Genomic DNA, 16,237 nt, shown 5'->3' with positions numbered 1-16,237 from the left:
TTCAGGTTGCTCCCCCTCTATTAACAGCTCCATTGTTGTTGTGCCCATTGGCATCTGGTTGGTTGTCTCTTGGTCCCTTTTTATGTTGGGGGTCAGCCTGTAGCTAGGGATTCACCCATTCCACCATATGCAAATGCACAGTATGCACATCCAGTCGTGACGTGCCTGCTCCATAAGGATCTAGAAGGCGGAGAAATCAAAGTCTCCTAATAATTATTTATGGACCTGGTCTCCAGAAACTTGTCCAAACCTTTTTTAAACTCAGTTGAACTACTAGCCTTGACATTTTCTGGCAACAAATTCCATAGTTTAATTAAGCATTGATTTGTTACCTGTTAGTTTTGGGGTGTGACCCAAAGTCATCCAGGTAACGATTGTCCTTAACCGGAGGTATGTTAGAGTGGAGTCTGGTCTTTTTCGCCTTTTTCATGCCAATTACCATGATGGAGGCATGTGGGAGCTGTACCGTGTTGTAGTATGGCGACATCCTCATCCTAAATTTGAGATCCATCTTTTTGGAAGTGGCCAGACTCTAGAAAGGGGACTTCCAGGTTTTCTCCAGAATCGCATCCAAAACTCTGTGGGAAGGCAGCGTTTTCAGTTCAGCAGGCACCACGAAAATTTTCAATATGCCCAGGACTTTGGCCCTAGGGTCCAGTACCTTCCTGGTTTCTACATGGAGCTGCGTCCCCACCTTCTCAATGAATTTGGAGTAGGAGAGATCTTCCGGCAGGGAGTAGGGCTCTGGTGTCTCCTCCTGGATGGCAATCTGGTGGATGAAGCTGGAGAACTGGGGGATGAGACCTCTTGAGTGTGAACTTGGCTGAGGGGGAGAACTGCGGCTGGGGTGAGTTCCCCTCCCGCTGAACGACTTCCCTCTGCCTCTGTGGAGGGGATTTGTCATCCATGAAGCCTTCTTCTGAAGAGGAACTTGCAGGCAGACACTCCTGTTCACGCAACTCCAGTGATGAGAAGAAATTGATTAGAATTGCGGAGATTTGTGACATTGCCTGTGCAGCTATTGCAATTCCTGCGGACGTTGACAGAGCTACAGACTTCACCATTTCCTTCTCTATCCCGGGGTAGATCTATATCTTAAGGATGTGTGGGGCACTTTGGTGAATCTGGTCCCCAGGGCCTGTGGTTCTGAGGGGGCCACCTCTTGTGGGATCTTAGAAGTTTGGCGAGAGGTTCCTGCAGTTGAGGGGACATCTTCTTATGCCTGGAAACGGATGAAATGTCAGAGTAGACTCTGCGTGAGGAGGTAGAAGAAGTTTCCAAGTCGGAGCTTCTCAGGGCTGAAGACAACCTGAGGGTCTTGTTCTAGCTCCTGCACCTCTGCTGGCTTGGGCTGGTTTTTTTTATGCTGAGCTTTGGCACTCCTATGTTTGAGTCGACGCGGACGCCACTTGCATCGGCTGCATTGTAGGGTGATGCTTCAAGTGGTGGGCCTGTGTTGACGCACTGTCAGCCTGGTCCCGCACCAAGGCGCGTGGCTTCAAAGGGACGCGCTATGATGCATTGTGCTCTGGCTCAATGCATCATGCATCCAGGCATGTGTCCCCCAACGCATGCATCGACTGTTTGGGCTTTGGTGCATGGGTCAACGCAGGGGTTTATTCTTTCTGATGGTCAACGCCTTTGTTGCTTGCGCTGACTTCGATGCCTTCGCGCTGTTGGCGTCAGACGGACAATACTCCTGGGCTCAGGCTACCAACACGTCATATGATGCACCGCTCCGTGATGGATCTTGGAGCGGGGAGAGCACTGTGGTGGCAAGCACTGTTTGGCTCTTGGTAGCCCCTTTACCTTGCAGACTCAAGAGAGGAGGCTCTCCTGCGTTTTTCTGGATGGTCCAGCTTCAGCCCCGGGGAAGAGTGTGATGAAAGGTGGGGTGTAGGAGCCGTCTTCCCCCTCCTTGATGTGCTCAATTTTTAGGGCGCTCTGGGTCCGGGGCAACATAAGACCACAGTCACGGCATGCCGACTAGTCGTGATTGGGCCCCAGACAGACATAATAGTAGTTATGTCCGTCGGTGATAGACATCATCTTACCACACTGGCAGTACTTAAAGCCAGGTGGTTTGGGAACCATGTTAGCATTGACAAGTGTTGTTGTGGTCTTCTGGTGAAGGAAAATACTCTGAGGAAAAGCGGGAGAAAAAGCTCTGCATTCAGATGGCACCATAGAAGAAGAAAGACTGAGAAGATGGTGCTCGATCACGCAGGAAGACGCATGTAACCGCACAGAGAAAAGCTCTGTGATCACTAAGAGAAGCTCCACCTCAGGGCTGCCGGAGGACGTTCCCAGACAGCATGGCTAATTCAGCCCTGCTATCGATGGGGAAAAAATTTGCTATAAATGCATAACTGAATTGTGTTTGTGCATCTGTAGTGGATGAATGTGTGCGCGCAAGGCTGCAAGGTTTGCCTAGGGCACTTAATAAGAACATAAGAACATGCCATACTGGGTCAGACCAAGGCTCCATCAAGCCCAGCATCCTGTTTCCAACAGTGGCCAATCCAGGCCATAAGAACCTTGCAAATACCCAAAAACTAAGTCTATTCCATGTTACCGTTGCTAGTAATAGCAGTGGCTATCTTCTAAGTCAACTTAATTAATAGCAGGTAATGGACTTCTCCTGCAAGAACTTATCCAATCCTTTTTTTAAACACAGCTATACTAACAGCACTAACCACATCCTCTGGCAACAAATTCCAGAGTTTAATTGTGTGTTGAGTAAAAAAGAACTTTCTCCGATTAGTTTTAAATGTGCCACATGCTAACTTCATGGAGTGCCCCCTAGTCTTTCTATTATCCGAAAGAGTAAATAACCGATTCACATCTACCTGTTCTAGACCTCTCATGATTTTAAACACCTCTATCATATCTCCCCTCAGTCATCTCTTCTCCAAGCTGAAAAGTCCTAACCTCTTTAGTCTTTCCTCATAGAGGAGCTGTTCCATTCCCCTTATCATTTTGGCAGCCCTTCTCTGTACCTTCTCCATTGCAATTATATATTTTTTGAGATGCGGCGATCAGAATTGTACACAGTATTCAAGGTGCGGTCTCACCATGGAGTGATACAGAGGCATTATGACATTTTCTGTTTTATTCACCATTCCCTTTCTAATAATTCCCAACATTCTGTTTGCTTTTTTGTCTGCCGCAGCACACTGAGCCTACGATTTCAATGTGTTATCCACTATGTCGCCTACATCCCTTCCCTTCACCGTGGGTTCCGTTGGGGGGGGGGGGGCATTGTTTAAAAATATTGATTGAAGGAGGAGCTGGGCATTTTTTGATGGGCCCAGGCAGAAAATAAATGAATGGGGGGGGGGGGGGGCACAGCATAGTAATTGTTCGCACAGGGCAGCAAAAAAGCTGACACTGGCTCTGTTGGGGACATCAACATGAAACAGACTTTCTTGTTGGAATTTACTGGTGCTTTCATGCAGTCTGGACTGGCCACTGTGATGCTAGGTTTGACAGACCATTGGGTTGAGCCAGCATGGCATTTAACTTCCCTCCATGTGAATAGTTTATTCTGAGGCAGATTACAGATGTTATGCCATTTCATGGATTTGAAAATTCTACCAGGACTTAATCACCAGGAACAAAATGTATTTGCCATGTACTTCCGCCACTCCCCAATAATTTGTTTTGGCAGGGGTAATGAGAGGAGAAGGGTGGCAGGAGTATATGGTGAATGCCCTTCTTCCATTCCCACCCAACACCCATGAATTCCTCTCATTCTCCTTTTCCACTCCCCATTGCACCCCTGATACAGTCATCTCACGTTCCTCCACTCCCTAGCCTTTCCCTCCCCTACCCTACTAAGGTGCTGTCTTTTCTCCTTGTCCAATCCCTAACTCTTCCCTGTAACCCTCTTGGTCTCCTCCTCCTCTTTCCCTTGGCCACAGTCCTTTCTTCCTTTTTCTTCTCGACCCCTCTTATTCTCCCCTATCTCTCTCCCTCTTCCCCAGCTCTCTCACTCCCTTTCTCTATTCCCCCCCCCCCCACCCCCTACTGCAGCCTTGTTGCTGCCGTTCAGGCCCTGATTGGGCCCAAAGATGTGTCTTCCTACTACCTCTCCTCACTCCCCTCACTCACGGACCCTGATAAGGACCAAAGATGCTTCTACTACTTCCCAGGTCCATGGTCAGGGCCAAAGATGCATGCACCATCTCCCAGATTCCATTTGGAATATTCCCCACTGCTTGCTGGGGGAAGAGGGGTGTTTTCTGCAACCGGCTACACCACGCTACTTCCTGTTCTCAGTTACCGGAGGGGTGTTCTTCCAGCTGTTTCCTCTTTTCAACTGGGAAGGGGTTGTTTGGCCTCACTGTGTTCATTTTCTAAAATCAGCTTGCCAGAACTACAGTGGAGATTGAAACTTCCATGTTGTACAAAGCCCTGAAGTCTTATTTGGGAAGGGATTAGGCCTCCTGTTTAGGGGAGTCTGAAAAGAATGAGAGCATGGCAAAGCCTGTCACATCTTTAGAAATAAATGTTTTTCCAGTCACACTGTCAAGATTACAGATTTCTTTTCCTCATTTCCTTTTTTTCCCCATTAAATCCTAGAACATTGGGCCACATTGTGGTTTTGAGCATGTTTAAATGATGTAGTGTGGGCAAGCATTTTTTACTTGCCCTTAGTTCAAACTGATATCACAGAAGGAGCAGGTTCATTATGCTTCCTGCTCTCTCCCATTCCAAACAGTGACATCAAAAGAACATCTTCACATAGCCAAAAAACAGGCCGATACAGTAAAAGTCGCGGGAGAGCGGGCGAGCGCCCACTCTCCGGGCGCATGCACAGGCCACTCTCCTGTGCGCGCAATTCAGTAAAAAAATATATATATATATTCAAATTAGGGCCCGTGGTAAAAATAGGTGCTAGGGACACTAGCACGTCCCTAGTGCCTCTTTTTTGACAGGAGCGGCGGCTGTCTGCGAGTTTGACAACTGACGCTCAATTTTGCTGGCGTCGCTTCTCAAACCCGCTGACAGCCACGGGTTCAAAAACCGGACGCTGGCAAAATTGAGTGTCTGGTTTTTAAGCCATGGGCCAATTTTAATTTTTAATTTTTTTTATTTTTAATTATTTTTAACTTTTAGGACCTCCAACTTAATATCGCCATGATATTAAGTCGGCGGGTATACAGAAAAGCAATTTTTACTGCTTTTCTGTGCACTTTCCCGGTGCCAGCAGAAATTAACGCCTACATTTGGGTAGGTACTAATTTCGGAAAGTAAAATGTGCGTCTTGGCTGCACATTTTACTTACTGAATTGCGCAGGAATAACTAATAGGGCGCGATTCAGTAAGTAAAATGTGCAGCCAAGCCGCACATTTTACTTTCAGAAATTAGTGCCTACCCCAAAGGTAGGCGTTAATTTCTGCCGGCACTGGGACGCGTTATTACCCCTTAGTGAATAAGGGGTAAAGCTAGCGCGTTGAAAATGAGCGTCCAAATGCCGGAGCGCACTGTACTGTATCGGCCTGAAAGAGAGAACCAGTTCCATGCATACTGTAGTGAAGCTGGTAAGGTATTATGCGCATCGGAGCAGTGTCAGGGACTAGGTGACTATATGGTTATGTTTATAGTGGTGCAGTATTGCCATGGAAATCCATTTCACTTGTAATGCTTAATGGGTGAAGAGTGTTGATTGTCTTTGCTGCTGGAATGCGAAGAAGTTGAATAGATGCTGTAAAAAGAGCCTGCCTGCTGCTGCTCTGCAGAATGAGGTGAAGGACTGAGGCAAACCCAAGTGCGACCTTTGTCTGACTTTCTTTGGTTACTGGGCTAAGCATTTTGATGTGAAATGAATCTAATTAAAATCAACATCAGGCCACCCTCCCTTCCCCACCCACTCCCAAAAAAGAAAAACTTGGCAATTAATTCACAAAAGCTTCTAGAATGGTTATAAACTGAATACACAAAAGACAGGGTGTTCAGCATTTTATCCCCCACAGCTACAATCCTTCACCTCCCTTTTGTGCTACAATGATTATATAGATGGTATCTATGTGAAACTTAAGTTAAAAAGCAGGGATATTGTAGAGTGAATTAAAAAAAAGGACATGGGAAAGTAGAACAGCATAGGGTGACAAATAAAAATGTGACACACAGAGGTAAGGGGTGGGGGGCATTGAAAGGGAGAGAATCACAAGAGGAGGTTTAAAAAAAAAATATGGGGAGAGGTAAAGAAATGCTTCTGCCATGATGTAATAAATGAAGGGGCTTTGTTTTCCAGGGTTGTTAATCTGGCACCTCTGAGCTTTTAATTCACCAGAAATGTACTTTTTTTAAATAATGTAAGAAATATCTTATGATACATAAGAGAAAACTTAAAAGAAATGAGATTATCCCTCAATAGGACTGCAGCTTAGCAGTTAGAAGTTGCAGGACTGCCGCTGGGGTAGAGCATAGTAGTTCCAGAAGATAATGTTGTTGGATTGCCGCTGGGGTAAAGTGTGTAGTTCCAGAAGATAATGTCCTCTCAAGACATAGCAGCCCTGCAAAAAAAAAAAAGTGGAAAATCAAATTTAGAACATGAGCTACAGATCAAAGTCGACGTAGATTCAGAGTTTTCATACACTATTCATCTGGCTGCTTCAGTGGCATTTGATGGTGCACTAGGGTCTCAGCTGTCTGTGCGTGTTGCTGTGGGTGAAGGTATGGACTGAAAAACTCTCTCCCTCTCCTTGATATGATCATTTATAAATACAGTGGAAAACTCTGTACGACAATTCATCATAAACCAACAGAAATGCTCTTAAGTAATAGTCATCATCCAGAACTCATGAGAGAGAATATCTCGATGAACCAGTTTTTACAATTATGCACTTGTGCACCTTGAGAGAAGAATTCATAAGTAAAGCAGATAGGAAAGATAGATTCCTCAAAGAGGCTAGCTACGTCAAATTCTTATGCATGCTTTTAAACACATGCTAAATGTAAATAGAGAACTTCTGTTACAGCCTACAAAGAGAGATTCATTAGATCAATATGTGTGCTGCTCTAGTCCACTCGAATCTCAGAAGTTCAGAAAATCATAGAAGACACTGGAATATATTGTCTAATCATGCACATTTTCAAGAGGCACTCATTTTTGCAAACCAACAGGGACAGAATTTGTGTGATATCAGTCAAAACATCAGGTAAAGTACAAATTCACACATCATATAACCTGATGGGCAATTTTCATTTAGCAAGAGTGTAATGTGCACTCATGTCATGCAAATTCATGTTAGTTCGCTGTAAACCGAAGCGATATGTACTTGTTACATGATCTTCGGTATAAAAAAGTCTTTAAATAAATAAATAAAATTCAACAGTTTGCTCCCCCAAATAAATCCACCAGCTTTGCGGACATTTTACATGTAATACTGAACAGGTTATATAAACAATAATGTGTCCTTGTAATAAAATCTATATTGGTCAGACAAAAAAAATCAAAACACGCATGATCGAACATGCAAGCTGCATTCGGTCAAAGAAAGTGGAAGTACCAATAGTACAAAATAGAATACAATGTAATCATACTATTCAAGTTTTAAAATTTTTTGTGATACAGCAAATGACTTTCAGTAGGGGGGATGATATCTCCCTTCAACTACAAAGATTTGAAGGGAGATATATATATATAAATATATATATATATATATATATATATATCCATTTTGGGATAGCAGTAAAAGAGGCTAGATTAAACTTTATAGTCAGGGTCATGATGAGAATGATATATTGAGAAGCTGATGTGTCTTTTTTGTTTTAGTGGAAATAAGTGAGTTAAATGCAGCAAATCTCTAAAAGGTAGCATTAATAAGAATTTAGTGAATAGTTCAAGGATTGAGCTACCTGGTTGATGAATGATCATTTGGAGGTTTGACAAATCTTCTGGAATTATTTGCTCCCCTCTAATTGACAGTATGTCCATATATACAATGGTAACATATCATGTTTATTTTATACAACACTCTGTGCGATAGATGGCTTAAGAATTGACTTACTTGCTTGGCGAGTGATCAGTTCAAACATCTTCTGCGACATGAAGTTTTACTATTATAGTACATAAGGGCATTATGATGCACGAAACATTTGTTCGATAATTGGCAGATCGTATTCCCCTGATGAAGCCTATATCAGCAAAACAAAGGCCTTTGTAGGGACTGCTGAAGTATATTGATATCAGTTTAGTAGGGATTACTGAAATGTATTGGTAATAATTTAGTAAATGTTAAGTGGGAACACTTATTCTGTAATATGCTATATCTATAGAGGGTAATACAAGTGCAACACATGATTTTTTAGGAGACTTTTATGGTATGTATGAATAGGTAGTGAATGGAGTTTGTGGTGTAGATGGAATGAATGTTAATGGTTAAACATAGAATATTGGTATACGGTCAATTATTGTAATGAAAAGTTTTTTATGTAAAGATGAGACAGTGGTATTACTCTCTTATATATACCCATGTGCCTAGTACTTATTGTTATACTTTCTAATTTTATTACTGCTATCCTATGTATCAAACATCCCCCTCTCTTTATCTTTTCATACTATTTCACCTAGATACTTCAATTTACTTTATATCATTAGGTCATATTGTTTGGCCCTTCTTTGTCTCTCCTCCCTGCTGTGGGTGAGAAATCAGAAGGCTAATATGGGCCAAACCTTCCAGGTGCTTGTCCCCAGGCTTTACTATAATTAGAATTTTCTCTTCCTTACCAGAACCTGACAGACAGGAAGAGATACACATAAAGCCAGTTTGTCAAATTTAGTAAAATTTATTCAGTAGCCAGCAAATATCTTTGTGCATCTCGCTTAGTGTTCAATAGTTAATGTTTTTTGCCAGCTCTTCCTTCCTGTGGAGAGAATGCCAGGACTCCTACAAGTTGCAACATAGTCGCTGATGTCCAGCCTGGACCTGTTCATACTGGTTCTTTTATTGCTGACCATATACTTTCTTTTACAGTTCGCTCTTTAGTTCCACTGTTTCTTGAAAAAACAGTTTTTATATTCCCCCGCCCCCCCTTCCTTCAGTCATAGAATTCAAATCCTGCCCCCCGCGGTGCATATTGCGACAGTTTGGCTGCTAATTCAAAGCACATGTCCTCCAGGCCTCCTCAGTGTTCCATATGTTGCTATTATTTTTTTATACCTGTATGTTTTGTCCACCAATGTCTTTCTGTCCAGTGAAACAGAGCTGGTCATAGACTCTTACAGGTGTGCACATTTCTACAATATCTGTATCTATATGTATTACCTATATGCTCAATGTGCATATATTTTTCAACATAATCCATCTTGTGACTAATTTAGACTATAACAAAAAAATGCTGTATAAAATAAACCAAAAAAATCCCAGTGGTAGTGTTTTCTTTTTAATGCCTCACTTGTTTACCTCCTTAGGTATGCTCAAGGTCGTTAAAGGTGGACCAAGCTTCTGATTCTCTGAAGAGAACCATGGCAGCTTTTCTAAAGTAAGTGCTTGGCTCTACGGGCTTGTAAAATTATTTTATTTTTATTTGTTTATTGACATTTGATAATCTGCTTTTCATCATGAATGGCCTCAAAACAGATTTCAAACATTTTAAAGTAGTTTACAATAGTATTAGATCATCAGATTAGATCAACAGACAATACTGGTTGAGCATCTATATATTTAAAGACAGATTCATAGTTCAATTATTTTGTTGTTGCTGTAGAAATAGGAATACTTCTATGGTAACTCTGTTGCTGAATAATAAGTCTGTTGGGAATGCTTGGCTAAAAAGCTTTCTTCCTGAAGGTGAGGTAGCTGGGCTTCGAGCATAGGGATTATGGAAGAATGTTCCAGATCTTTGGTGCGTAACAGCTAAAGGCCCAAAATCTGGTGCAGGACAATCTAGCAGAAAATAGAGGTGAGTTAGAGCCAGTTAGGAAGATATCAGTTCTTCTTTGGGTGCATAAGGGAGAAGGAGTTGCGAGAGATATTCTGGGGCCTGTTTGTTCATGCACTTGAAGACAAAGGAGAGTGTTTTGAATTTGATCCTACTCTCTATCGCAGTGGTTCCCAACCCTGTCATGGGAACCCCCCAGGCAGTCGGGTTTTCAGGATATTCACAATGAATATGCATGAGAGAACATTTGCATGCACTGCCTCCATAACATGCAACTTTTCTCTCATGCACATTCATTGTGGATATCCTGAAAACCCGACTAGCTGGGGGGGGTCCCAGGACAGGATTGGAAACCACTGCTCTCTCATTAGCCAATATAGCTGAGATAGAATAGGTTGTGGTCAGATGCCTTTGTTCTTACTTGGATTCTTGCTGCTACTATTATGTAGGAGCTGGAGATGTTTTTAATTATATAGAGAGATGCCATTGAATAAAGAATTGCAGTAGACTGTTCTACTGATGATTAGTGCATGGATTACTGTAGTCAGATTTTGTTTATCCAGGTGGCTCCGTAGTTGGCGGATCCGAAGCAGGTACATGACTGAGGTTTTTACTACTTTGGAAATCTGTGTTTCCATACTGAGGTTTTTGATCAAGTAGAACCCTTAAGTTTCGTACTGATTCTTTGGGATGTAACAACGGTCTAACAGGTAGGGTGGTGACCATAAGGAATAACCTTGGTGACTAATCCTGAGAGTTCCAATTTAGTGGGGTTCATTGAGTTTCTGGTTGCTGAGCCATTGTGCCACTAGCAAAAGGCAATCAGTGAGATTTGAAATGGAAGATGAAATGGAAGCTATCATTCTATAGGCCTGCACATGGGGAGTTATGGACCCCAGCTACCGAGAGGCTACTTTAAACTGACCTACAAGTTGCAAAAAAGAAAACAAAACTGATTTCCAAAGGCACAGAAATTGCACCCCGTGTACCAAAGACTTGTGCATGTTGAAAAGATGTAAAGTAACTTTGAGACCTCATCCTTTGTATACTAGATACTAGCAGGCAAGCTTTAGAAAAGTAGAACCAGTGTGGTGCTGGTGAAAAATCTTTACAAGCTGTGGTCTGAGGTCTATTAGTTTCCTCTTTGTCCAAAATTTAGGATTATAGTTGTGGTATTCCATATTGATTAAAAAATGTTTGGGGATTAAAGTATTTTAAAGAAGCATTGTGTTCCAGCATGGCAAGTATTTGCATTATATAGATGTTTTGCTCTCAAATATTCTGTTAAGGGCTTCCTCTGAAAAGAGGGAGTAGAGCAGCCTATTACAATATTCTTGAGACTGTTGAGTAGATGGGACTCACAGATAGTAGCTGTGTCCAACCCCTGCCCGAACCTAATAGCGCACGCAACATGCAAAGCCGCACATTTTACTTTAAGAAATTAGCACCTACCCAAAGGTAGGTGTTAATTTCTGCCGGCGCTGGGGAAGTGCACATAAAAGCAGTAAAAACTTCTTTTCTGTGTACCCTCTGACTTAATATCATGGTGATATTAAGTCGGAGGCCCCAAAAGTTAAAAAAAAAATAAAATAAAAAAATAAAAAAAAAATTTTAAATGGGCCCGTGGGTTGAAAACCGGACGCTCATTTTGCCGGCATCCGGTTTCCGAACCCATGGCTGTCAGCGGGCTCGAGAACCGATGCCCACAAAATTGAGCGTCGGCTGTCAAACCCACTGACAGCCGCCCTCCTGTCCAAAAAGAGGCGCTAGGGACGCACTAGTGTCCCTAGTGCCTCTTTTTGCCGCGGACCCTAATTTAAATAAATTAATTTACTGTATCGCGTGCACAGGAGAGTGTCCTGTGCGCGCGCCCGCTCTCCCGCGATTTTTACTGTATCGGCCCGTTAGGGAGTTCATCTACCCCTGTGGCTAAAGTATCCACATCTGGAAACGTCTCTTAGCCCTGGAAGGGTAAATGACTTTCAGAGAAAAAGAGATGGCAGACTACTCTCATCAAGACAAGTCCTGAGCAGCTGATGGATGGACTTCCAACACACGTAGACTGGCAAAGGCCACCGAGTGTGTGGCAGATGGGAACCTGGCAATCTGGCCCAGAGAAGTTTCCTGAAGAAAACCCCATCCTTTGTTGTTTTTTTTTTTTTTTCCTAGTTAATTGGTTAGTTCCTTTGTCTTAGACTTTTATGGCCTTTTCGGATCCTCACATAAATGCCCACAATCCCAAAAGTAAGCACTAATTGGATATACCAGTCTGTGTTTATATCATTGGTGGGTTTTGGAAGCTGATTTTCTTCTTAGGAGGCAGATTCAGTTGATGGTGGATGTGCTGGTAGAGACAGCTTGTTGTTCCGAATGTGCTGCATAGAGAGAGGGGTACAATGTCTGTGAAGGCCATAACAGTTTCAACATGTTTGTGTCTTAGCTATGTCAGCTAGTTTCAGACAGTGTCTTGTTTATTGAATAATAGCAGTTCTTTGTCTCCATGCAATTCTCTAACGACAATCTTGAATTGCTTGGATCCATCTTGTTTGGTTTGCAGGCACGCACAGCTCCTTTAAGGGTGACCTGAGTTAGGCCCTACAAGCCATGCAGTAATGTATGATGACTTTGCTTTTTTTGCTTTTCTTTACACTGGTTCTAAATTGTATGGTGCAAATTCTTGCTGTTTGAAACCCTAAATCCTTAACCGTTTATGCAGGAGCGTTGTGTGAACACACACAACCTTTCAAACAGCAGCAGTGATTGAAAATGTAACCACTTGTCCTACATGGCTATTGAGCCAAACCAAACTTGACTTCTGCTCTTTAGACTGGAAGGGGCTGGGATTGCTGCTGAGGCAGTCTCATAGCGCTTGGATGGGAGGGGTCTCCTCTGTTCTTCAGCAGCAACACCTGGCTGGCTGGCCGAAGAATGCACAGGTCTCGAGCTCCACAGGGACATGCAGTCCGTGCCTCCGATCCAGAGGATTCTTGCTGCAATGTTTCAGCTGTATGAAAGTGGGAATAAAATGGGGGTAGAAAACACTGAGTAGCAAATGAAGACTTCTGTCACCTTAGGCCAGTTTTGGAGCCAAGAGGAAGCTGCCAGTCTCCCCAAAAGATAGCAGTGGTTTGCATACTGATGCAAAAATGTGTTTGGATAAGAACTTGACATTCTTTTGCAAAGTTATGTGCATTGCTAGACCTCTTCTTCATGAGAGAGAATTACTGCTTGATTGAAATACATTTTATACTGTAAAACTAAGGAGTTTTTGTCCTAACATTACTGTTCTTTATGAAGTAACAACCTTGTTTCTGAACGGATAGATTCTGAGGCCAGTGTTTGTTCAGAGAATCTGCATTTTCCCATCCTGCCAAACAAATGGTGAAATGGATAGGACACCCTTATAACAAACAGGGAGATCTGAGAAAGAGGATACATTTTAGCTATTTGAAATACATTTTTGGCTTCTCTATACTAGTGTGTTAGAAGCCGGTGACCAAGAAGCTAAAGTATTGACGTACGTGCCTGATGAATTCTTAGAACATATGTTAAAAATCCCTGCTCTTCCACTAGCTCACAGTGTGACTAGGGTCAAGCCATTTCATCTCTCTTCTTACACCGTTTAGATGCTGTAATGTGGAAATAAAGACAGCATTATTCAGGCATTTCAGGTGCCAGCAGTGTGCCGCTTGGTATTCACGCCAAAGGTGGCTGTCTTCCTGCATCTGAAATGCTACATCTGTAAAGTGTGTTAGGAGACTAATCCTGTGGGAATCATGAGAAGTGTACAGAGCACCCCTTATGCAAAATCTTGCAACCCTGCGGCATTATTGTATGGAGGAGCAGAGTGGTAATCTGGTCATTTTTTTAATTTTATTTTTATAGCATTTAACATCTTAATAAAGGTCAACTCTTACAGAATAAGAAATTTCTTCAAATACAGCTTATTCATATATATTATTATTCTGTTATTTTCAATTAACCAGATATATCATAGGAAAACGGAGTACCAGTTAAAAGTTTAAGAGCAATCTAAATGAAGCAGTTAACAAAGAAGGAAAGTAAATCTTCGAAAATCACTGTTACAACCATCCAAAAAAAATTTTCCAGTCATATAATCTGGTCATTTTAATTTCCATCTTGGTTGCTGCTCTTCTAGGAATTTGTGCTTGGGATTGGAAGACCTGCAGTTTGTGTTCATGATTTCTTCTCATGAGCTTTTTATAACACTGCTGACGGATGATGAGCAGAAGCTACTTGTTGATCAAATGAGAAAGAGATCGCCAAGAGTTAATCTAGCCACCAAACCAGTCACTTCTTTTTACGATATACCAGGTCAGCCTGCCAACTTTTGCTCTTCCTGCTTGTTTTGCTTTATCTAGTGAAAATGCTGGCAAGTTCTGTACTTTTTTCATGCAGCCTACACAGTAACTATGTTGTGATGAATATTTAAAGGGGAAGCTGGTGGGGAGGGTTCTGTTTTGTATACCTTGCCTGGTATACAAAATTATTTTTTTGTAGCATGGTCCCCATTTTGCTGCTTTACTTTGATCCATTTTTCATATTCTTGTGCATTCATGCTTTGCTCCATTTTAGAAAAAGCCTCTGTTGACCCCTAAGGCATTGTTAATAACAAACTCACTTGGATGATGTCACAATGCTTAAGGATTTTACATTGTTACTAATTAAGCTCCATATCGTCATAAGATTAATAGAATCCAGTCCTAGTTTTCTAACACCCTTCCCAATGCTTTCTGCAGGCCAAAAAGCTCCAACTTACCCAGGGATGAAAGACAGAAGATCAAGCCTGAATTTAGATCAGGGTGGGCAAACTTTTTTTTTTTTTTTTTTTTAATGGAGCCACATTACTGGCTCTTATCTGCACCAGGTACAGAGTTAGATTTCTCCCCCCCCCCCCCCCCCTTCAGAGCTCCTTGAGCAGTGGGAAGAGGAGCTTCTCTGAAAAATGAAATAATGAAGAAATGCAGACTGCCCTGGGAACATTCCTGACAGTCATTCAATTGCTGCTCCCAGCCACACTCACTGGAACCCAGGTGACGACAATTCCTCCTCATCAGTGGGGGAGTGGGAGCAGAAAAAGCTGGATGTCCACAATGTGGCTCAGTGTGCAGGTTCTGCATGCACTGCTCCCATACTTTCCCTCAATAGTCCCCTGCACTCAGGCCCTCTCCCTTCTTCTCAGGCTCCAGATGTGCTGCTCCCAATGTATCTTTCTGCCCCTTCTTCTCTCCTCTGTATCTACATGCCACCGCTCTGGCCTCCTTGTGCTGCCCATACCATTGCCATTCTCTTGCAGCTTTCATCATCAACAATGGCCCAAAGTGTCATGCTGATGCTCGTGACATTGGGCCCTCACTGATGACATCAGCAGCAGCAGGCCAGATGCAATGGAGAGCATGTTCGAGGTAGGCAGGCTAAAGTTTTAGCTAGTGGGCAGCAGTTTGCATATCCCTAATCCAGATGATATCAGGATATAAAATCTGGTTGGCAACATTGATACAGGAATTGTGTTCAGTATTGCAATATTTCTCAGATACTCAGGCTCTTTCCTTTTGCAGGACACAGAGCCATTAAAGTGACACAGAAGAGACCAATCAGTGGTATTATAATATTTATAACAACCCTGATGTATAGACAGAGCACAAAATTAGAATCTATTCTGAGCTAGGTTTTGGCCTAGCTATCAGATGAATAGGATTTATATATAAAATTTGTATGCCACATAATCAGTAAAAAGAAAAAAAAAACTCATAAAAGCGATCTACAAAATAACATTCATAATAGAAAAGCAAGTGGAACAAAATAACAAATATACCATTCCCTGTACGTACCTGGATCAGTCCAGACAGTGGGTTATGTCCCCAATCCAGCAGATGGAGTCAGCCCAAAGCTTCGAGGGGGCGTCACCTTAAGTACTACTACCCCCTCTGCAGGAGTTCAGTATCTTCTGACTCCAGCAGATGCGAGTAGTGGAATCTGGGCTTGCTCCCGTTTCCTATCACCTATTTCTTTTGCGTCCCTTGTTTGTTTGGGGCTCTGGTTTCTGTAGGTTTGTTTAGATTGTTTGGATCAAGTTGTATTTAAAAAAAAAAAAAAAAAAAAAATTTGGGTAATTGGAGAGGCGTGGCTTTCTCCTTGCTCTCTGTCTCTCCCTTTCCTCTCTACCGGCGCTAGTCGTTGCTGCTCCGGGGTAAGTGAGATTTTGTTTTGGGCTGTTTTTCCTTTCTTCTTTACAGCTAGGTTGCACGCGGCTACCGGTGCTCCGGCCTGCTAGCGTCTTCACCCTCTCCCGCGGCCATTTTGCGGCTCCTCGTGGGCTGCAGC

At 42.6% G+C, this 16,237-nt stretch overlaps 1 protein-coding gene across 3 annotated transcripts in view; it reads left to right on the top strand.

Moving 5' to 3' along the window:
* Positions 1-16,237, top strand: part of INTS8 (integrator complex subunit 8) — a 248,361-nt gene that overhangs the window by 129,786 nt on the left and 102,338 nt on the right. For all 3 annotated transcript variants that reach the window (XM_029591733.1, XM_029591735.1, XM_029591736.1), the window contains 2 exons: positions 9,423-9,493; positions 14,052-14,227. In XM_029591733.1, the coding sequence (XP_029447593.1) occupies positions 9,423-9,493; positions 14,052-14,227 (247 nt within the window). The remainder of the gene's footprint in view (positions 1-9,422; positions 9,494-14,051; positions 14,228-16,237) is intronic.

Source organism: Rhinatrema bivittatum, chromosome 2 (genome assembly GCF_901001135.1).
Source record: "Rhinatrema bivittatum chromosome 2, aRhiBiv1.1, whole genome shotgun sequence".
In the NCBI taxonomy this organism is placed as follows: Eukaryota; Metazoa; Chordata; class Amphibia; order Gymnophiona; family Rhinatrematidae; genus Rhinatrema; species Rhinatrema bivittatum.
Note: the sequence above shows the minus strand (reverse complement) of the source record. Positions and strands in the feature narration are given on the sequence as shown.